General features: G+C 32.9%; 1 protein-coding gene across 1 annotated transcript in view; it reads right to left on the minus strand.

The window, feature by feature from the left end:
* The window catches only part of LOC140434951 (ADAMTS-like protein 4), a 1,118,363-nt gene extending 1,113,790 nt beyond the window's left edge, over window positions 1–4,573 (minus strand). The window contains exon 1 of the mRNA XM_072523593.1: window positions 4,242–4,573. Coding sequence (XP_072379694.1) covers window positions 4,242–4,267 — 26 coding nt within the window. The 5' untranslated portion in view covers window positions 4,268–4,573. The remainder of the gene's footprint in view (window positions 1–4,241) is intronic.
* Between the last annotated feature and the right edge of the window lie 20,375 nt (window positions 4,574–24,948).

Genomic DNA, 24,948 nt, shown 5'->3' on the forward strand with positions numbered 1-24,948 from the left:
TTTGTACAATTTCTTGGCATTTTTACAGACAGAAACCTTAAATGGTCCCTTCATAAAGATTTATTAAGAAAGAAAGTAGCCTCAGCCTACTATAAAATAAGATCTGTTTCGAAGGAAATAATTTAGCATCTTCCAAAATAACATACTTTTCTTTGTTCGAGTTTCATCTTCGATATGGTCTTCCTTTTTGAGGTTCCAGTACAGCTGCCCAATCTAATGTTATTTTTAAACTACAAAAAAGGAAATACGGTATCTTTCTGGCATCAGTAGAATATCACATTGCAGAAGCTACTTCAAAAATAACGGGGTTTTAACTCTTCCCTCTTTATATATTTTAGAAACTGTTTACTTAATTTCTATTGCTTAATTATTCTACTCAACCAGAAATTCTAACGAAAAAACTGAGAAATTACAGTACGTTTATGTACAAGTAACTAAATTATTTTTATCTGGGTATCACATGCAGCAACTTAAACTTATTAGTTCGATTGTACAATATGGAAATTATTTAAATTTTGCAATTGATTGTGTATTTTATTTTATTATCTTTTATTTTGTGATATTGACGATTTATGTAATTTCAGTAAATTCTTAACTAAGATTTTCGTAAGCTTTATCCATAAAATTGTACAATTTTCAGTGACAATAAAGCATATTTCTATTCTCTTCTATTACAAAAGAACGGGAACACTGGATGGAACAATGTATTAGAAAGTCTAATGGATAGCAACAATAGGTCATTTTAACTGGAAACATTTAAGTGAGTATTTTAAACAGCATAAAAATTGTACTGAACATTTAAAAAAATTTATTAAATGCTCTGAGACACGGAAAAGATTTCGCACTTGTACTGTACTTGATAACAATATTCAATCAGCGATTGCATAAGAACGGGAACACTGAAACAATGTTTTAGAAAGATAATGAATAGTGTGTGTTAAATTTAGCAAAACACAATTTGGCTTTTCGTGGTTCATTCGATCAATTTTTGACTAAAAATAATAGAAATTTCTTGGGGTTCACTGAACTTGTAAATATAAATGTACTTTATATGAATATATGTTGAATAATATTGACTAAAAGCCCATGGGATATTTTTAGGAAGTCATTTGACTCAACATGAATTACATAAAAATCAATTTAAGTATTATTTAAATAAGCCACAATTTTAAACTTCAGTTGTGGCTTATTCCCATTAAAATAGTAATGGGGGTTTAAATTAAGGGTTGCTCCCTAGATTTCTCGCCCCTGTCCTAGCCAAAATGTACGGCGTTGAAGAAAGTTATTCTATATACCGATCCGAAATTTTGTCTATGGGTGCCGTACTGTGTCAAATTACCAAAAATTGAGAAAAAGTTTTCCGAAAATAAAAAATTTTCGCCCTCCTGTAAAAATATTTTTGTACAGCATTAGGTCGCAGGTCATTATTTTTGTATTACCTACAAGCCGTACAAATATATTTGGCCCTCATTCCTTGAGTGGTAAGTTTATCTTACCTGTGACTCACATGTACCGATAAGAATCGCCGGCATAGTTTCTAAAGTTGTTATTAAATATTGTAGTATTGTTTTATAAGTGATTTGTGCTGGGTCAAATGACCTAATAAAAAATTTCCATGGGCTTGTAGACCTATGTCATTGAATTTTTGAAAAAATACCATTCCTTCATCGCTCGAACTTCAAATGCAGTCGTTACGCTATTCCATATGTTGCGTCACTTGTAAGTAAATAGCTATTGTATTATTTTGTAAATTAATCAATTTTTATACACTTCTTTATTGTGTAATTTTGATTTTTTGCTTTTTTATTTAATTTGCGGTAAATTTGTATATTCTTGTATAAAAGGGTGCCAAATTTTGTTTTGCCCGGGGGTGATCAACACCCTAGAATTGGCCCTGTAAAAAGACATACCAAATTGACAATAAAGAAGGATTAAAAAAACATTACGAAAAATATACATGTATTGTACATGATATTAAAACAATCAAGCTATAGAAATAAGAGTAAGACTGAAATAAGCCTGGGCTACATTCGATAAACTGAGCTAGAGATTTAAAAATAGAAGATATCCTTAATAGCAAAATACAAATCTGTTCAATCATTAGATTCGTACTATCGTACCATTATATTCGTATATTCGTACTATGAAGAAATATCTGCACAATCAACGTCACAAAAGTTTGGGATATGCATATGCAGGATGTCCAGAAACTCTCCTGACAAACGAAGACCAAACATTCCTTAGATAATTATAAGACAATTCAACCCAACTCACCTAGTCCGAGAATGGTTTCTAAGAGAGCTCTTTTATGATGGCTGCTTGTAATTAGTTTTTTTTTAAATACCTCCAGAACGATTCTATTTAGAGAAACTAAAACTAGTACGATTATTTGTCTTTTAGAGGTAAATCGATTCCATTAATTGATAATTTCTAGTGCCGGTCATAAGCTTCCGTTTTGGGTAGATTAACGGTTATTTTAACGCATATTTTTTTACTTTTAAGCATTCGTAATAATAGATTATTAGATTTTCAGGTATTCTAGTAGGTACTAAAAAGTACTCTTATTTTGTGTCAGTAGTGTACACCGTTTTCGAGATAACGGTGTACCCTAGATTTTTTCAGATACATGTTGTTTTACGACGAAGCTACATTCACAAAAAATGGAATTTTTGATGTACATAATGCACATTATTATTGGTACGTTGGTGTCAATCCCCGCGTTCTTCAAGAATTTCAACATCAGAATAGGTTTAGCATAAACGTCTGGACAGGAGTAGTTGAGGATTATCAACTTGGGTCCGTGGAATTACCTGCTCGTTTAACTGGTGCTGATGATTTACATTTCCTGTAAAATATTTTACCTGATTTATTAAATAATGTGCTATTCAATATTCGGCAAAACTTATGGTTTTTATATGACGACTGTCCAGCCAACTTTAGCAGGAATGTACGAGACTTTCTTGATAATAACTAAGAAGACCACTGGATTGGAAGAGGTGATCCAGTTGCTTCGCCAGCAAGGTCGCGGCATTTGAATCCTTGCGATTATTGTATTTGAGGATATATAAAAGCATTTATTTATTCCATTCCGATACAAAATTGCACACAACTCTTTCTAAGGATACAAGATGCTTGCAACGAATTTGGAAATAGGAAAATGAAAAATTTATGCATAAAGACTAATGGTCATCACATTAAGCACCTTTTGTTACCATCTACCTTTGATACTTGTTCTTTTGGTTACTCTTAGTTCCGTTCCATCGTTTTTGTTTCAAACTGATTTTTTGCTTTTTTCCCAAACTTTTTTTAAGAATTGTGTACTGCATTTATTGAAACAATTTATAAAATTAATTAAGGTACTTATTTATTTAACTTTTATGACGAAAAAACGAGCAACTTTCAAGTCGATTTTTTTTAGAAAACGGTGTATCCTACAGACTTATAGGAATAGTACCTTTTAGTACTAGAATACCTGAAAATTTAATAATCTAGTATCACAAATACTTAAAAGGTAAAGACAAAAAAAATATGCGTTAAAATAACCGTTGACCTACCCAAAACGGACGCCTATGAACGGTACTAGAAATTCTCAGTAAATGGAATCGATTCAGCTATGGAGGTTAAATAATCATACCACTTTTCATGTTTCTAAATAGAAGGGTTGTGGAGGTATTCGTAAAAATCTACTTACAAGACGCTATCTTCAAAGAGCTATTTGTAGCTCCCTTAGGAAGCATTTTCGGACTAGGTGAATTGGGTTAAATCGTTTTAAAATTATTTGAGGAATCTCTGGTTTTCGTTTGTCATGAGAGTTTCTGGACACCCTGTATAAACTACAAAATGAGTAGATGACCTGAAAGACTGTTCTGGTTCGAACTGTTACACGAAATGTAATACTAATGTTTTACATGATACCTGATGTAACGCCAAAGAATTAGTTTCGTATTTTTGGTTACGGAAATTTTATTTTCCCATGTTTTTAAAAGGTAGGATGGTATTTGTAGTAGCAACAAAATTAAAACTATTTCCACTATAAAAATGTTTTAAAAGTAGTTTTGGTACATAGAAAAAAATATAGCATATTCATTTACGAAATAACTGCTTACTAATTCCACAAGTAAATACACACTTAACACAATAACAAAGGAAATGGAATGCTTAGAAAAATATATTTCTGTCAACTTATTATTATTTCTAACGCAAATATTTAATAGTATGTAAAACTAACTATGAGGACTTACCGAAGAATAGTATTTCCCAAAATCATGTTTATAGTTTAGCGTAACAACTCAAAAAAAATCAGAAAGTACACTTTAAATCCACCAAAAACATTTTTAGTCCTTGTCCTACGACCGTCAAAACAATTAAAAAATCCTGAACAACAATACAATAACAAACGGCGTTGTGCGTAGAGTTTACATCATCGTCTAGTCCACAAAGAAAAAAATCGCGGAGAATTATTAGGATTGTTTGTTGTCAAACACGCACCATTGTCACATGTTCCATGTGCGTTCGAAAGGATCAAGCGTGCGCTGGCTCGTATTATCCGGCCGAAGAGCGGGAAGAGACTAACTCGTGGAATTTAAACGGAAAGCTTCTAAACGCCGATGTTAGTTGGTCCAAAACGTATTATAGGACTGCTTGATTTTTATTTGTTAACTAGAATAATAGAACAAATTAGACAATATCGGTTACTGTAATGAAATAGAAATATTTGAAATATCCGACCAGATTAATTGATTCGAAGAAATCTATATATTTAGATGCATATTTGTGTTTTCGGTTAGAATATGTTTATTTTTAGAAACAAGAAATAATAAGCAAAATATGTCTTATTCAGAAAATAGCAAATAAAATATGTAACTTTAAAGATTTGTACCGACAACTTTCACGGAAGTCTTAATAAATCTTAAAACATTTTATGTTAAAACTCAAATTCACGGAATCGTAAGTCAAATATTAGTTTATTCAAAAGTAGAACATAAATAGATATCTAGATTCTATATTTTTTATATAAGAGTCATGCCTTAAATATATTGTTACGACGGTTCCGTAAGATTTAAGATCTATTCCATATAGAAAAAGTATCTTGACGAAAAAGAAGAAGTATTAAAAATCTAGAATCTATCCCGAAAGGTCTTGTAATGTTGGGTATGGTAAAAATTTGTGTATTTTTAGCAACGATTTTGAGAAAAGCTTGGGGTATTTACAAAAAATAAGGCGATTACTAACAATCCTTTATTTTAACCTTATCTTATCACATACATACTTCAGAGTAGTAATTAATAAAGGAGGCGGTTCCTGCAGCCAAAAATGGAGACTCTTAATATCGATAAACTTCCCAATCTCCAAGATTTAAGTTCAAAAAAAAATATTAATGAATATAATATATACGATTCTGGCGCATTTGAAGTGTTTGATGTTTTCAAAGAAATGACAAGAATATAAGCAATTTTCATATTTTAAGGATCGAGAAAACAATTTTTAATTTAAACCTACAAGAAATTATCAATTTTAATCGTAAAGGAAAAAAACGATTAGGTGTGGTTTTAAAGATTTTTTAAATCAGCAAATTTATTAGAATAGTGGTTGATGCGGGTATATTTGTTTAAATAAAAAAAAAAAAAAAAAAAGAATAGAATAGAACAGAATAGAATAGAAATATGCTTTATTGTCACTGAAAATTGTACAATTTTATGGACCAAGCTTACAAAAAGTCGGAAAAATAAGAATAACAATTTAAAATTTACTAAAATTAAATAAATCGTCAATATCACAAATAAAAAATAACAAAATACATAATCCATTGGAAACTTTAAATAAATTGCAAATTGCATAATAAAACTTTAGGAACTAATAAGTTTAAGTTGCTGTATATGACACTTGTACGACACTTGTACTTGTACGTAAACGTACTGTAATTTCTTAGTTATTCGTTAAGAAACTCTTCTACTAAATAATATGGTCTTTCAGATAGATAGGCTTTTGTCATTTTACGGAACTTGCAGATTACGGAACTTACGAAAAGAAGTTGCAGATTTAAGTTGCAAAGTAAGATGTTTGTATAATTTTTTTACTGAATATAATATATATTTCTTTACTAACTCAGTGGACGGGATCGGTAGATACACATTAAAGGTTAAATTTCTGGTGGAGTAGTCATGATTAGGTCTTGCTGGAAAAACATGTAGGTGTTTACGAATTTCTAAACAGTTTCTAAAATATATAAAGAGGGAAGAGTTAAAATCAACTGATTTTTGAACTAACTTCTGCAATGTGTTATTCTACTGAGGCCAAAAAGATACAGTATTGCTCTTTTTGGTAATTTAAAAATACCATCAGATTGGGCAACTGTACTAGAACCCCAAAAAGGAAGACCATATCGAAGATGAGACTCGAACAAAGAAAAGTATGTTATTTTGAAAGATTGTTCTCAAGCTATTTTTTTGTGGCATTTTAAATTAATTACTATTTAAATGGGAATAAGCCACAATTAAAGGTTAAAATACGTTTATTGACGTTTCAATTTCCACTTCGGAAATCGTTCTCAAAATACAAACATTAGTAAATTAAACAAATTTTGTTTTTTTTTTTAAACAAAAAAAAAACAAAATTCAGAACTCATCGTTCTTGTTCTTATAATATTGGGCTTTGCATTACTATACACAGTATTTAACAAGTTTTAACCATTTTTATCTCGAAATCCCTATGAAATCAACATCATGTATATAACAAAGTAATGCATAAACAATTATTTATTTTATGCAATAAGGTAAACAATATATTTTAGTTTTTAAATCAAGTTCAATTAAAATCATTGACTACAATTTGTATACAGGCTGAACTACAAAACAAAATTACGATTTTCTCGATTTTTTAATGGATCACCCTGTATTTTATTTTTTAGAAATATTGTAATTATGACACTCCTTAATTTTTATATAGGATTCTCTATACTTAAACTCATTATTTTCCGAGATATTTTTAGTTTTTTTCAAATTTCAAGAATACATTCAATTTTTGTAAGTAGAAATAAGTATTGAGTATTGAGTGATAATGTAACAAAATTATTTTTATTCAATAAGTAACTAACAAAAAATATAAACCATAATAATATGTAATATATGTAACAATTAATGTGATATTAAGGAAATAAGTCTAAAGTAAAGGTTCAAAATGTCCACGTCAAGTTTGTAACCGATATTTGTAACATTTTGACAATTTGTAACATAAAAAGTTGTCAAGTTTGTAATCGAGCCACATTTCTTAACATTTGTAAGTCAATTTTTACTTTTCTAAGTCTATTTGTAAGACTACTGAAATTTTAACTGATACACCAATTTATAAAAGAATAGAAGCGGAAACAGTAGAAAGAATATCAAGGTAAAGTAGAGTGAAGAGAGTTAAGAGAACAGTAAAAAGAAAAATTGATAGTTCAAACAAGTCGAATAGAAGTAATGCAAAGAAAAATAAAACCATACCCAGTGTTGACAGTAACAGTGACATTGAATTGTCTGATGTTGTGGATTCCGATGATGTTAGTCTATTTTCAGAAGTAGATGAAATTTATGACGAAGACATATCCTCACGAATGGTGGAAGTGAATTCATTTGTTCTCTTGAGGTTTCAAACAAATAAAACTTTAAAATTTTATGTTGCACAAGTTGCAGAAGATTTTTCTTCTGGTCAAGAATACAATGTAAATTTTCTAAGGCGTCATGGAATACAGTTTTCATTTCCTACAGTTACAGATTCTGCCACAATTACAAAAGAAAATATTGAACTCATTTTAACCCAACCAAAAAGTGCTGGAACAACACAACGAACAGTAAATTTGTTTACTTTTAAAGCGGATTTATCATCTTATAATATTTGTTAAAGATTAATATTACTTTTCTTTTTTTATGAATATTATAAATAAGATTATAAGAATTGCAAGTAATGACCACTGTACCTTACCTTTGTGGCCACTGTACCATCTAGTTTGGTACAGTGGCCCCATTTTTTGAAAAAACAAAATTAGTTACTCCTGCATAATCTGTATTTTTTTTGGAGTTCATTTTTAATTTACCAAGTGCTTTAACGTTGTTTGAGATCATACTCAATAATATATTATGATTTATATTAAAGTTATCTTGAATTTACTCGAAAAGTGGCCACTGTACCAGCCTCTCTCCTACTTCCTTATATACATGGTGTTGATTTCATACTGATTTCGAAATAAAAATGGTCATAACTTGGTAAATCCTCTGTATAGTGATGCAAAGCCCAATATTATAAGAACAAGAATTATGAGAGAAATATAAATATGAAAAAATATAAAAGATGTCCCATTTAAAAAATTGTATGTTTGCTATACCACGTAGTTATTAATCACCCTGTAGAATTCCACATATTTTCTCCAAGTATGAAGAATATTATTGAATACATTTTTTCTAAATAAGTTTTTTGAATATTCTATACCATAATGGAATTATCGAACGATGTCGCACTAAAAACTCACCCTGTATGTATAAATATATAAAAATGCATCGGAGCGGTCCGCGCTCACAAATGGGTGTGGCAAATTTTCATTTTCGAAGGAAATACTTCACTGCTATTCTGTCGTTAATTATACTGTAGATGATTCTTTATAAAACATATCTTTTTATTAAATTTTTTCATCAATGCAATGAAAAATAACAAACACAAACTGATGAAATAACTGCGTTAATAGTTCTAAAATTATTAATATTTATTCTTTATTAATCATCTTACTGACTAGAAAAAGTACATAAAAACAAGGTATACCGGAAATAAAGCAGTCGAAATTAAATTTATTGCTATGTTAAATAAATAAATGCCCAATTGGAAACGTATCTAAACGTTCCGAATAAGCTTAAATCATTCTAAAGAAATTTTTTATAATTTTTGTACTAATTAAGTAATTAAACTAGCGAATAAACTTTATGGTTTTTCAACAAATTAATTATATATTTAGAAGGCGTATAACCAGTTTACGATTTTAAATCCTTTAAAAAAAACTCGTAAAATCTTTACTGCATTCGGAGTAATTTTTTACTTATTACAATGTATTAAAAAAAAATAATATGACGCGACGTAATTTTTAAAAAATTTTTCAAAAAATCTGACATTGTGTTAGGATCAACACATGCACATATTCTTGCTAGAAACAAAAATATTCATTATTACTATACGGTGCAAAAAAAATGTTTTGTACAGTGCAGTCCCGATATAGCGAACCCTGATATAAACAAATCCCCGATATAACAATTTTTTTAAATCCCCTTCAAACGTCCATAACACTCAATATAAAAAATACCCCTATATAACGAACTATTTCGGTTTTAATCCTAGATATAAAGAATTTTACGATTTGCGGAAATAAATTAAAACCCTTGTATAATGAATATTGAGTGTAGCAAACCCCTAGATAACGAACGAAACCCCTGCGTTACGCATTTCTGCGTTCCAAACCTCGGTTTAGAGTAGTTTAGTATAGATTGTGGTGACTCACGGACAAGTCCAGACATGAAAACAATGTGACCTGCTTCCCACCCCTTACCTCTAGAACCATCAGTCAGTTAGTGCAGTGTTGACATTAACACTGTGTTTACACTGTGATCAGTAGGTACCTAAAGTACCTAAAGATTTGAGTGTTATTATCGTACAGTACATCGAAGTGTAAAGTTTTTTTTATTTTGTGTTCGTATTTGCTATGTCGCAAAAACACAGTAGAAAAACGCTTACAGTAGAATTTAAACGTAAACTGATACAATTTGTTAAAGAAAATCCCAAAAAGGAGAAATTTGAGATTGCCAAGAACTTTGACATCACTCCCTACACATTAAAAAAAATAATAAAAAATAAAGAAAAAAACGGAGTTGACGGTGGACTGGCCAAAATTTGCAAAAAGGCTAAGAAAGGTGAGCTACAGGATGTCGAAGAAGCTGTTATTAAGTGGTTTAAACAGTGCCGTGATAAAAATGTACCCGTTGGAGGTCCCATACTCCAAGAAAAGGCTCAACAGTTTGCAGAACAATTAGGGCATGCAGACTTTCGAGCCAGTAATGGCTGGTTGGATCGGTTTAAAAAGAGACCCGAAATTAGTTTCAAAAAAGTTTGTGTTGAAAGTGCTGTCGTGGATGATGTAACTTGCGAAGATTGGAAAGCTAAATTGCCAGACTTGACCCGTGGATACAATACAGATCATATTTACAATGCTGATGAGACAGGGCTTTTTTTTAAGTGCCTACCGGACAAAACGTTAGTGTTGAAAGGAGACCCTTGCAAAAACAGCAGGGGGCAAAAACAGCAAAGATCGTTTGACAGTCTTACTCTGCACTAACTCATCCGGTACAGATAAACTGAAACCTCTCGTCATAGGAAAATCAAAAAACCCAGATGTTTCAAAAACGTATCAACCTTACCAACAGACTATACAGCTAATAAAAAAGCGTGGATGACCGGAGAGGTCTTCGGTGACTGGCTGAAACAAACCAACAACGCGATGAAAAAGAAGGAGAAACACATTCTTTTATTTATCGACAATTGCACTGCATATGGAGATATTCCGGTGCTAACAAACATTAAAGTTCAGTCTCTGCCTTCAAACACAACGTCTAAACTCCAACCGCTTGATCAAGGAATAATACAAAATTTCAAAACCCAGTACAGAAGGGAGGTTGTCCGTAAATTCTTGAACGACTTGGAATGAAAATCTCCAACCAAAATTAGTGTGTTAGATGCTAGTGGATGTTTACAAATGCATGGAACAATGATAACGATAAAACTATTGTCAACTGTTTCAAGAAAAGCGGCTTTCAAGTGAATGATCGTGACCAAAACCAAGATGAAGACAATCCAGAAGTTCAAGAATCAGAACCAATTGAAGGATGTTGGACGAGAGTGAGGGAGGCTTTAAATGTGGATTTGCATTTTGAAGAGTTTGTCAACTTGGATGATGACGTTACAATCTGTGGAGAGCTCACTGATGCTGGAATCGTATCATCCGTGGCAGGGGAGCAAGAAATAGTAGAAGAAACAGAAGACGACGTGGATGAAGAACTCGTTAGTCAACCATATTTTACATCAAGAGATCCCTCAATGTGTTAAAGTGTTGTTTTCTAAAAAAAATGCTTTAAATGATGGTGTTGTTAAATCTATCACTGTTCTGGATTGTGAAATAAATAAATTAACACAATAAGGTAAACCATCAAAAATTACTGAATTTTTCAGCGATAATCAGGGTACTCAATAACGATGAACATAGATGGACGTAGTAAAAGTAGTTTTTTATTTGTTTAGTTTTATCTTACATTTCCAACACGAATTTAGCTTTGTCAAATAAATTACGTTATTCTCAAAAATATTTAGGTTTTTTCCCCTGTTTTGGTAGCGTACTTTCTAAGTTAAGACACAGGTCTACAGTTATTCTGTAAATCATTATTTGTTAAGCTGAGGTTAAGTAATGAGAAATTCGTTATATAGAGGTTTGAATTCAACTTTAAGAACCCCTTTATAACGAATATTGGTCGCATTGAACCTCGATATAACGAACCCCGTTATTGAAAAATTCCCGATATAACGAATTTTTTTTCGGAGCCTTCAGATTCGTTATACCGAGGTGATGATTTTGCTCATGCTGAATAAAAACAAAACGGACAATGTACAAGATAGATGGATGCAAATAAAAGAAATAATGCAGGATACGACTTAATCAGTGGTACTTAGAGTTAGGATTCTCTTACCTTTTACATCACTTTTGAACTTGAGCCCAGGGTTGCTTTTACTTGTAGGCTGCAAGCCACTCCCCTACGAAGGTAAAAAAAATACGTTCAAAATAAGTTCGGAAAGATACACTGACTAATTCTAAGCAACTTCTATTTTATAGAGTTTTTTAACTAAGTCACTACTTTTTGAGTAATTTGCGAGTGAAAATGTTCATTTTTCAAAATAAAAACCACGTTTTTAGACGGTTTTCACAAATAACTATCAAAAATAATTTTTTTTTTCTGTAGACCCAGTAGAAGTAGAGTCGTAGCTCATGAAAAGTAGGTTCTTATTTGTCAAATTCCAAATCGAAGATTTCAACGTGAAATAACCAAAATATGAATAACTTTTTAGGGAAAATTCGTGAAAACTTTTTGAAAGTGTTTGAAAGAAGCTTTATTTTTGTTTTAGTTTTTAAGTTTCTAGTATCAAAACTAAGCGAGTTACGCTCAAAATAAATTTGGTCTTTTTTTTTTTTGGTAAAAACATCGTGAAAATCACCCCCTAATAGCACCCCAAATAAAACTAATCGCTACCGCTTTACGATTTTTTTTTGCCTTAGGTTCAAGACCTATTTAACCAGACAACTGGTTGAACGATTTACTTTATTTATGTATTTTTTATATGCTCCGTAAGTTTGACCAGTTTAAAGCACTATTTTTTTTAATTTGATTTTAAAGTAAAAGAAATTTTTTTTTTGAAAAAAAAATAACTTTTCTTTCAAAATAACTTAAAAAGTATTAGTGATACGAAAAATCTTGAACAGTAATATAATATAGGTTTTGCTTTTCAGAAGATTTTGGTTTTTCCTCTGAGACAAAAATTTCTAAGATATTGCTGTTCAAAGTTTGCATACACTTGTGATTAGTGACTCGTTCAAGCCCTTTCAACCACAACTCTTAAAAATACGGGGTAAAAAAACGGGTCCAGTGGGACTACCGGTAGAAGTTATACTTCTATGCAGAAAGAGAAACAGAATTAGGTATATAGGTATATAGTGCATCGTTTGCTGTATATAAACAACATTTGACCTGTAATAGGAGTATAGTAAATGAAGGATTGAATCAATAATTTGATGAAAAGTAATGGAAATAAAATACCATTATTACTAATGTGCAGCTACATTGTGCAGCTATGGAGTCTTGGACAAAGAAGTGAGAAATCAAGTACAAAAAGCAAATAGACTGACAGGATGAATTAATAACACTATATGGCGAAACAGACACATTAACACTGAGATAAAGTCAAGAATTTATAAAGTCAGTGTAAGACCAATAATGACATATGCCTCAGAAACAAGATCCGACACAGCCACAACACCAAGGCTACTGGAAACGGCAGAGATGAGAGTGAGAGTACTGAGAAGAGTTACAGGAAATACGCTGAGAGATCGAAAGAGAAGACATTAGAAGAAAATGTACCGTACAGTGTCTAAGCGAAAAATTAAAATGGAATAACCCCATAAGCAGAATTGATGTGTTAATTCGCCAATGACCGAGCAGAATTGCTTATAAAAAATAAAAATAAGAAGAAGAAATTCAATACGGTTCGACCTTCTACCAAGCTATGTATCAAGTATCAAGTTTTTGGGATTTTTCTTTTATAGTTATAGCACATAAAGGCAGAAAAACAGACAGACAATAACTATTCAGTCCTTAATAATTTAGTTTTTTATATAATTTATAGTAATTTAGTTTGTTTTCATACATTGTGGAGATAATTACAACATATTCAACATATATTCTAACGAAAGTGAGTGAATTTATTCAATATGCTAACGTGGAAAACGAAATAAGTCCCACCCATGGACGTACGTCCATGGTCCCACCCAAACAACTCTTTTCTGAACCTTAAAACTTGAATTACTAAATTTTTAGGTAACTGAACTAAGCCTAAGTTTTATTATTAGCGTCTTGGCGCTATTTTGTAAAATACTTTTAAATGGGACCATGGAGAAATTAATATATTATTTGAAAGCACGCATTATTTAGCAGAACGCCGTGCTACGACTGGCTTTCTTGTTTTCTTGGGCGAAATCCTGAATATTCCATACGGTAATCTGAAGGAGTATCTATAAAATAGCTATTAAAGGGTACTTTGACCTCTTAAAAAGTATTGTGGAAGAAAACGGTCTCATAGATAAACCTGGAAACATACTTAAAAAACCTACTAGGAAAATCTAGTATATCTCCATTTTGTAAGGACAGTTATTTACTTTGGATGAAAATTAATGTGTAGGTTATTATGAAGAATACGACCAAACTGATACAGTCTAAAATATATATAAACCAACTTCTTAGTTTAGTTCTGTATAACCTTTTTTAATAAAAATTTGAAAATCATTTGTTTAAAAACAACGTTTATATTGACAATGATAATAACTTCAAATAGTGGACGGGACTACCGTCCACTATTGAGTTTATTTCATCTAATCGAATAAACTATCTTCCAATAAAGTCATCCCAGGAAAGCGATTCATAAATATAGACAAAATCATTTTAAAGTCATCTAGTTTAAAATGTATAATATAAATAATATAATATGTCAGAAAAAGATTCAGGAGACATCAAAAGATTCAGTACTAGGGGCACGTAATTAGGATGCAAGGATACTCATTATTACAACTCATTATGCAAGCGAAATTCGAGAAAAGTGAAATATAGAAAGATGAAAAATATACTGGCTTAAGAGGAAATAGTTTGAATGCCGTAGTGCAAAATTATTAAGAGCAGCAGATTCAACAAGGTTCGCATAGCCATGATTATTTCCAACCTTCGATAGAAGATGGAACTTGAAAAAGAAGAGTTATAAAACTTTAAACAAAAGATATAATAATAATAAGTAGTGCAAAAATAAAATTATAACTGAATTCCTAAACGGGGAATGCGAAAAGGGAAAGGCAGAAAGAGCAAAGTTGATTTATCAAATTTTGAAACAACGGAAAGAAGCTATTTTACATTCAATTTAGAAGAAGGGTATATATATATATATATATATATATATATATATATATATATATATATATATATATATCAGTTATAGAACGTCTTTCGACGTTGTCCGATGCCTAACTTCCACATCCTTCTATCGTCCCATTGGCCATCTCTAAGATCCCTTGTACTTATTGCCCTTCTTTCCATGTCTTTTTGGGTCTTCCTCGTTTTTTTACGGTTTGGTGGTATCCACTGCATAATCTTTTTGGGCAATCTTGTGTCTTCCATTCTTTGAACATGACCGTACCAAATTAACTGTTTCCTCTCAATATCTGTTGTTAAGTAACCCTCTACTCCAATTCGTCGTCTTCTTTCCTCATTTCAAACTCTTTCCCTGCGGGATATACCTAACGATTTTCTAAACACATCCATTTCTACAGCTTCTAATTTTTTTCTGTTGTTCTCGGTTATTCGCCAAGTTTCTGCTCCGTAAAGTAGACTGCTTTTAATTAGTGTTTCATATATATATTGTATTTTCGCTTTATTCCTATTTCGGAGCTCCAAAGTATTCCATTTAGGCAGCCAATTGTTCTTTTAGCTTGTGTTACCCTTTTCTTTATTTCCTTATCGTCTCTTCCCGTTCTATCGAAGATTACTCCCAGGTACGTGTATTCACTACAGAATGTAATTTCTTTATTATTCTCCAGTTCGATATTGGATAGCTCAACTCCTATGGGTAGGTATTTAGTTTTTTCCACATTAATTTCCAAGCCTCACTGTTCATACTTTTTCTTTAGTTTCCTTGCCATATACTCTAGATCATCTTTATCATTAGCTATGATGACTTGGTCATCAGCGAATTGTAAGGTATATGTATAAACAAACCTCTTCGAGGTCTATACCCATATCGTGACATTTACGTTTCCACTGATTTAGTGCTTTTGCAACATATATCTTGAACAACGTTGGTGAAATACAGCATCCTTGGCGCACACCCTTGTTAACGATGAACTTTTTAGATAGTCTGTTGCCAATTTTTACTTTTGATTTAGAATTTTCATATAGATTTTTTAAAGCTTGGATTAAAGTGTAGCTAATGTTAGTTTCTTGTAGTGATTTTCACAATTTAATAACGCTGTCGTATGCTTTACGGAGGTCAACAAACTTGAGATGGGTCTCTTGATTGATTGCTAATTTTTTTTCGATTAGTTGTTTTAGACAGAAGACATTATCTGTGTAAGTACTTCCGGCTCGGAAACCGGCCTGTTCTTCTTCTTCTTCGTCTTCTTGGTCGAACTGCTTGTAGGTGGTAAGTTTAGACGTTGGGGATCATCTATTTCAGTAATTTGTGTTGTTGAACTCGCAAGAAAGGCGTACTCTGGAATTGCATTCCGGTCGACAGGATAAATACCACATGCACGAAAACCAGATACGGCATTTTGTACTAAGGCAGCTTTTGTCCAAGCCTCATTTAATAATTTGCCGAACTGCAAGCGATTAATCTTCTCTGTAGGATTAATTTTAACAAATGGATTGCAAGCAATGTAATAATGTGACTTCAGCGACTTAAAAAATGAACGATCTAATGGTTGCAAAAACTGTGTAGTGTGGCTCGGTAAACACAGTAGAATGATCCCCTTTTTGGTCTGCATACTCCAACATTTGGACGGAGTTGCAATGACATGCATGACCATCCAAAACCAGTAGGACTTTTCCTGGGGGCTTTCTAGGAACAAAGTGATGTGTTCACCAATCAATAAATATATCTGTGTTTATGTAAGCGGACTTTTCATTCATGTAAACCTTTGATTCTGGGGGCATGCCGTCTTCGAATTCTTGCTTTTTATTTTTGCCTTTAAATATGCAGGTCGGGGGAAGGAAGTTACCCTCAGCATTGCAACAGGTGATACATATAATTGTCTCCCCCTTCTCCGAAGAAGTTAGTGATGCTACATTTTTAGATTCCTTTTGGGCTACAACAAATGCAGATGTATTATTCAGTTGGAGTCCTGTTTCGTCCATGTTAAATAAACTCCCGGGCTTCTCCATCAACTCATTTTCTAGAATAACTTGCTCTAACAGATCAATGTAATCACTTACATCCTTTTTGTTAATGCCTCAACTTCTTGCTAGGATACGCCTTCCGATTTTCTTATACTCAAGTCAGGGTTTCTTCTTAAGAATGATTGTAACCTGTCAAAATCTGCAAGTTTTTTTTTCTTTGTTGAAAATAGTTTTAATATGTAATTCTTTTGCTAATCTAAATGCCATTTCTCTAACTCAAGCTCTTGTAGGTGCAGAACCAGCTTTCTGCAGCTTTAGGATATGTTTCTTTATTTTATTTTCTTCGCCGAGAACAATACTTGCTCCTAATACACTTTTTTCAAAATTGTTACTTTTCGTTCTTCTTCTTAATGTAGGTGCTGGCACTGATCGCCATTTGTCCACTTCTTACGGCTGATTCGAGTTGATTTTCAGTCCATAAACCACGTTAGCAATTTCCTGTTCTGTTATACTTCGTTGGCATGGCTAAAAATAAATTTATCTATTAAAAATATCCTTATATAAGTAACTAAAGAGCTAAACCATGTCTCCCTAACATTTGCGAGCCAACCAACCCGAATTGTCAGGGTGAGATGGCCCACTTAATTTCCGTGTGTTGGTAACGTTTGAAAGGACTGGCAACCATGCCTTCATAACCTCAACGATACAAACAACATGACGTCAAAACGTGACTTCGATAAAATATAGACAAAAATAAGTGCACAATAGTTTTGACGACTACCGAAAAAAGTTTTAAGAAGATGTAAATAAGAATTTCTAAATATCTTACCTTTCAACCTTGGGAAAAATACGGAAACAAGAGAGTATTGCTAATACCATATGCACGCATCAAACAACGCAATGCAACCAGAGATGCAACTGACTCCAAATAGGATAAAACTGTAAACTGTTAATTATGATATATTCGACCGAGTCATCTCACCCGACGAGCCATCTCTCCCGGACTTCCACTATCACCCATCGAACATGTGTGGGATATAGTAGCATAGTAGGTCGGAACCTAAATCGATTGCCACGTTCTCCAGCAAACTTAGACAGTAGACTGTCTAAGTTTGTCTAAGACTTAGAAACAAGACCTGTGGTATGTCCTAAGAAGAATCTGGATGAGTATTCCGCAATATAATAGAGATCACCTAATTCGATCAACGCCCCATCAAGTAACTGAGTATATAGAAAATTAAGAAGGAACCATTTATTATTAATTGATGAAAATGACGTTGCAAATTTGTTTATAATCTTATCAAATAATAAGAATATTATAATGCATATTTCCATTAATAAATATTTAAAAAATATATTTTTCCTTCTAGGTGCATTTTTGGCCATCAGTATAATTCTTCTACTACTGATATATCACAAAATCGAACGTAGGCAATGAAATAAGTTGGTACCCTTAAAATAAAATTGATACTCAATCTCAGTAAGAATGGAAAATTATAAGATGTTACAAAAAAACAGCTCCAGAATAATATTAAACACTTTTTATATCATATTTGGCTAATAAAGAGTATATTTCATTTAACTCTTTTAATCAGTAACAATATAAATCATGGCAATATTCATAATTAAATTTTGAAAGCAGTCCTACATCTCAAACTAGACATGATTGATTTATTGCTACCACAATAATAATTTAGCTGAAAAATTTTCATAAGATTGTTTGTAAAAACAAGTCTATTTATACGACATCAATTCGGTCGACTTCAATTGCCTACGCATGAAGGCAATTAGAAATTTACATATTGTAACCCATAAAAAGCATATTCAGAATATAACTTATGAGAGTGAGTTTTAATGAGTCCATGTACATACCAAAAAATTTAAACAAAAATCAATCCTTATCATCCTCATATTACTAGATACTGTATATCTCAAGCCTCTTATTTTTATGAGAGATTTAATGTCTTTTTTACCTGCTTCATGTTTGTGTTATCATTTATGTCATATTTGTAACTACTCCTCTACTAGACACCATTTTAACCGATGTTGCGAAATATTCATCTCGGGATGCTCCATTCGAAAAACATTTTCACCTGCTTTTAAGATCATTTATGTTAAAGATTAGTCTCATTGGTATTGGTAAGATAAGAGTTTTCTATACTGTTCTTTTTAGTGGAGGCTGGTGATAATTTTGTTCAGGGGGACGCTGATTCGTGAAAACACAAAATGAATAGGTACCTACTTATCGAAAGCCTACTTCTTAAAATGAGACTCAATCTTTCTGTTATTATTTCAGATAAACCTTTCCATGACCTTTTCGTTGAAGTCTTGAAGTTGAAGTATCGTTGAAGGAATTTTTCCAACTAAAGTTTTTTTGATGGACAACACGACAAGAGCCGTCAGTCTTTCTTCAGACATTGTATTCCTTATAAACGTCTTCATCAATTTAAAAGTACAGAAACATACTTTCTGCAGTTGCCATTGGAACGGTTACGCATATTCAAACATTGGAAATTCATTATAGGAGAAATTAATTTCTTCGAAAGGTAGTTCCTTTTTATAATGTTCATATAATTTCCTCTTTGAAGCAAGTTTGCACTAGATAGTGGTGATTTTTAAAAACAAAACGATACATAATTTGAAATATAATATTGTCACAACTCTCTTGCAAATAAATTCAAATTCTCCTTATGGCTGTTTCTGGCGTTAACCACTAAATTTTCAAAAATGCCAATAGTTTGAGTTTTCTGCAATTACTGTAATAATGTGTCAACATGTAGTATTATTTTATAAAAAAAATCCAGCCAGTACTGTAATGATACCGCTCCACGAATCAGCCCTTTGACAAAACCGGCTGATTGAATAATTGTATATATATTTTATGATTTTCGAACTCAATATTTTCAAAACATTCCAGGATGCTGTCTCGATTTTCAAATACAGTTTGTATCGCTCTTGACTAAAAATTCTATAGTCTTTGCGGTGGTTTTTTAATTCGTTTGTTCATCACTTGTTTTAATGCTCTTGTTCTTTTGGAGAAGTAGAAAAAATGTGAATATGCCGCCTATGTTACCAAACAATACACGGACAGTAGTAGTGTTTGACATCGCAGAATAGAATAAATTGAAATAGAGCACAATACAAACTCTATAAAATTCTTCTTCTTGTGGTTCCTATTCGCTTTGAATATTGGTGATCATTCTGGCTATAATTATTTTATTAACTGATGCTTTAAATAGATTAGTTGTTGTTGTGGAGAACCATTTCCTCAGGTTTTTTAACCATGATATCCTTCTTCTCACAATTCCTCGCTTTCCGAATACTTAGCCTTGAAGAATTATTTTCAGTAATTTTATATAATGAGAATATATATAACATATATATATATATATATATATATATATATATATATATATATATATATATATGTATATATATATATTTATATATATTTTATATATATTTTATATATATTTTATATATATATATATATATTTTTATATATATTTTATCATGATTGTGGACCACGCGAATATCCTCCAAACAACAGGCGCCCTAAATCAATTCGAGAAAGTAGACGAGTTCACGTATCTAGGATCTTCCTTAAGCAATGCAGTCTCCTCCCATACGGAAATTCGCAGAAGAATAGGGATGGCCAAGAACGCGATGAGTCGACTGTCAAAAATATGGAAGGACCGCTCTTTATCCCAAAAACTCAAAATGAGACTGGTACGGACACTCATTTTTTCAATCTTCAGTTACGGTGCCGAAACATGGACAATAAAATCAGAGGATAGGAAAAGGATTGACGCATTCGAAATGTGGTGCTGGAGACAAATGCTACGCGTCTTGTGGACGGAGCACAGATCCAATCAGTCGATTCTCGAAGAGCTAAACATTCAGACCAGACTCTCCTCTCAGTGTCTTGCAAATGTTTTAAAGTTTTTTGGTCACATTGCGAGAAGAGACAATGACAACTTAGAAAGACTAATTGTGTGCGGAAACATAGAAGGACGTAGAGGCAGAGGACGCTCACCTATCCGATGGTCAGATCAAGTACAGAAAGCCACTGGAAAGACGTTTTCCGAGTCCATGAGAGCAGCCCAAAATCGCAAGAGATGGAGAGAATTGACAGCCCGCATTGTAGGAAATCACGATCCTCAGCAATGAGGAAACGACAAGAGAGAGAGATATATTTTATATATATATATATACATATATATAATTTATATATATATATATATATATATATATATATATATATATATAACATATTTATTATATTATTATATAATTTATATATAACATATAATGAGAAACGACACTGTATTTAGTGTCGTTTCACATTATATGTCCATAATATGTTTTAAGATATTCTAACTTTCACCTTTTAATGGTATACGTCACCTGTCTTTCTTTCCCCATTCTTCGTAGTACAATCTCGTTGGTTATCTTGTCCGTCCATGATATCCTTAGGATTCTTCTGTATAGCCACATCTTAAAGGCCCTCAAGTTTTTTCTCCATCGCTTTAGTGGATGTCCAGGATTCAACTCCGTAGTATATTATCAAGAAGATATAACGTAGGAGCCTTACTTTTATCTCCAGATTAAGGTTGTGACTTTTAAAGAGTTTGGCCATGTTGTTGAATGCACTCCTATCCTTCTCTATTCTACATGTTACTTCTTTTGTCAAAATTACAATATCAAAATTCAAACAAACGCAAGACAGATCACACTGGAGAAATATATTAATTTGCCTCGTAAATCATAACAGTTTACCGTCTAAAATATGACATAACGTTAGAGTTAAATTAACAGCCACGATTTGATCATGATTAACTGATCGGGCACAAAATTCACCGGAAAGTACCGAAACTTATTTAATCAAGGTTTAACCGGCGATTAAAGATAATCAGCTGATTTAGTAATCGTGTGATTAAGAAGTACCAGAAAGTACCGGCCATAAATGTAACGCTACCCCACGTGGGTCTAGACCTTACTAGTGATTCGTTGGTTTTTAAAAGGGCGGGATTTTATCTGTTTTGCTTCCAATGTAACTTTTAGTTGATTGAAATGTATTTGAATTAATTCGTTTTGACGGTAAATAAAGTGTTGTACCTATAGAATGGAAACTAAGGAAATAGTTAAGCTCAAAATCTGTTTCTACAAAAAGTAGATTTAACACGTTTTACTTTTAAGCACCTCAGATATACCTGACGGTCTTAACTATTCAGGCGTACCTTTTTTTCTTCATATTTTATGAGGTGGGTGGGAAATCTTCGTCAGATACCACGTCTTATGTCTGGTATGCGGGACTCCCTCACCGCCGCTGAGATGGCTGTCGAGCCTACTACATGTGACACACCTCAACCGCAATCTCACCGTGGCGAGAACCTACCCACTAAAACCCTCCGTCCTCTCAACCGCGCTTGTGATTCACTAGTGCAGTCCGGGATTCTGCCTGGTGGCGGCATGTCATTTGGTACTACTTAAACGCTACAAACTTTTTTTTGTGATTACAACAGTCTTATTTTGGTCTACTTGGACTTTAGCGTCAGTCCAACGAATGCATGGGTTCTTGCCCACGTGTCTTCATCCTCACACATCCTTGCAATCATATCACTCACAGAATCAAAACGAACACCATTCCTTCTCTCCAATTCTAATCGATGCATACTCCATCTAGTATATTTTAACAGTGTATGTGACACAGTGTCGACCAGACCGCAGTAAGGGCATTTGTTTGTAGCCGCTTTCTTGAGTGGATGTGACCCACATCTCTGTGGATGTGGGCCACATCCACAGTTGCCTCTCATTCGGCTTGCCACATCCGTATAGATGTGGCTCTCTATTCACCTTTTACACTCTCAGTTACACCAGTATTACGAGCACGATAAAATAAACGGGTCCTCTCCCATGCCAAGGTGTGAGAGGACATGCAACAGGTGATGGTCCAAAATTCTGCCGCAGAAACAGTTCTGTAGACGCTTGCTACGCGCAACAGGCTTGTTCTGTCTGTTCGTGTCAAAAGTCTCCGGTAGGATGATATATCTACTTCTCCGCTCTAGACTGGGGCCGCGTAAAGAACGATAAATTGCACCACCCCGTGCAAAGCCCTTCTCCTTTCAGGTTTGGGCCTGACTATGTTGGACATTATCCCTCCGAGTGCAGGCCGCTCTCTGCGTGAGCGTGCGCGTCAGCACCCGCAGATGCTCGCCCTAACTCTCATTGGTGTGGAGAGTTACTCCCAAGTACTTAACGAACTTTTTTGGAGTTATCTCCGCACCACCGTACTCAAATATAATATTCTGGCGTTTCCGTGGTCCCTTGAGGATCACGACCTCGGTCTTCTCCTCAGCGAGTTTTAGACCGCGCTGTTTCACATTGCATGAATTGAAGGCGTTCCTAACATCTAGTTGGAGCAAGGCGGCCCATTTTTGGTCGCGGGCCTCCATATTTAACGCTCGGTAAACTCCCAACAGTACATCAGTCGTGCTAACATTCTTACTAAACCGTTCAGGCTTACCTGTCAGATATAGCTAGTAGTGAGTGCCAGCCTAACGAAGAAAATCACCAAAAATTCGTTTTGGTTGCAATTGAAGCTATTTATTATTTTAAGTTGATTTTTTTTCTATTATTTTTATCATATAATCACATCTCACATAACCTTTAGAGTTTGTTGTATTATATAAATACACACAGAGTAATAGTATTATTACCGTCTATAATTATACTGTAATAATGGTTTAAAGTTGTTACTAACAATCGCAAACTCGAGAACAATTTAAATATAAAGTAAGACACGCTACGAGACAGTTGACAGAGTAAATCGGTTTAGGGTTAAATTCAAACATATGTTATGGTAATAGAATGTTCAATATTCTAAAAATACACGACCATTAATCTTCAACAAGGAGACGCCAATTTTCAAACCGAATACACATGAAAATCACGTACACAATAACTTACATCTAAACATAATGAAAGGTGTATTTACTGTCCCATCGACCCATCCTCGTCTCGAAACCAATACCAATATTTAAATTTATTACATGCGTGTTCTATTTTACAAATGAACCATAAGCTGTGTATAAGAAAAGAAAAAAGGCTTTTATGGTGGGTATCAGGGGTATACAAAACAAAATAATACAACGTAACAGAATACATATATTTCAAAAAAAATCTTGTTGCGTAGGGGAAAGGAGTCAATTGTCGTACACCTAAGCAACAATTTATTTTTTTTTTCCAAAAAAGTTACTTCGTGTGTTAGGCAATGTTGAATAAATTTACTATAAATCTTATCAAAAGTCTTAGATATAGGTATACTTAGATATTAGTATATACTTATATAAACTATTTGCAACAGCCATACTATTTTTTTACACCTGACGTAAAATACTACAAGTAGGTATTACACAAAATTTGAGGGTATTACAGTACTGTGGCGATCAGATATCCTGTACAAAAATTAATCGCAAAAAGTGTTTAAAAACGTGTAATTGTATGCAACTAATGAGTAATTACAAGCATAAAAAAAACAAACCCACATGAGCCCATTCGCTACAGTTAACACAACGGAACCAAATTTCATTATTTTTGCAGAATTTTCGACATATAAGACAGATATCATTATTATTATTTACTCCCCTTCCATAAATTCTTCAACGTCATCTTCATCGTCACAAACTGAATTCCACTTCCTCGTCTGAATCTGAAGAGTCAACAAAAACTTTTCTTTTCTGGGATAACTTGGTGTTTTTACTTTTTCTAATTTTTGTGTGCTTCGGAGGATTGTTTTTTAATAGCCTGTTTAGTGTCAAATTTTCAAATTCAGCCTTCATAGGCGTTGAAATTAATATTTGTGAGTGCTTCTTTTTTGTCACTTTAGATGTTTGTTTTGACTGGCTAGAAAGTGTCTGGCGCAAGAGAGACCCTAATAATATTATAAAATGTTTTTGTAGGTATAGACAAATTTTCTTTATCTTCAATATTTGAAGTATTTTTGCCTATTTTGCTAAGTCCCGATGATCCGGCAACATTCGTTAAAAGTAATTGTGTACTGGGGTTTTGAACTATTTTATTAAACGATGCAATTATTTCACCCTGCAATTGCAATTCTGCACTAGTGTCTTGAATTGTTTTATGGGAAGTTGCAATTATTTTACTATTTAATGGATGAGAATCATGTTCAAGTCAATGCATAAATCGGAGAATATGTCAGGGTTTAGAGGCACAATCC

The sequence above is a fragment of the Diabrotica undecimpunctata genome, chromosome 2 (genome assembly GCF_040954645.1).
Source record: "Diabrotica undecimpunctata isolate CICGRU chromosome 2, icDiaUnde3, whole genome shotgun sequence".
Taxonomy (NCBI): Eukaryota; Metazoa; Arthropoda; class Insecta; order Coleoptera; family Chrysomelidae; genus Diabrotica; species Diabrotica undecimpunctata.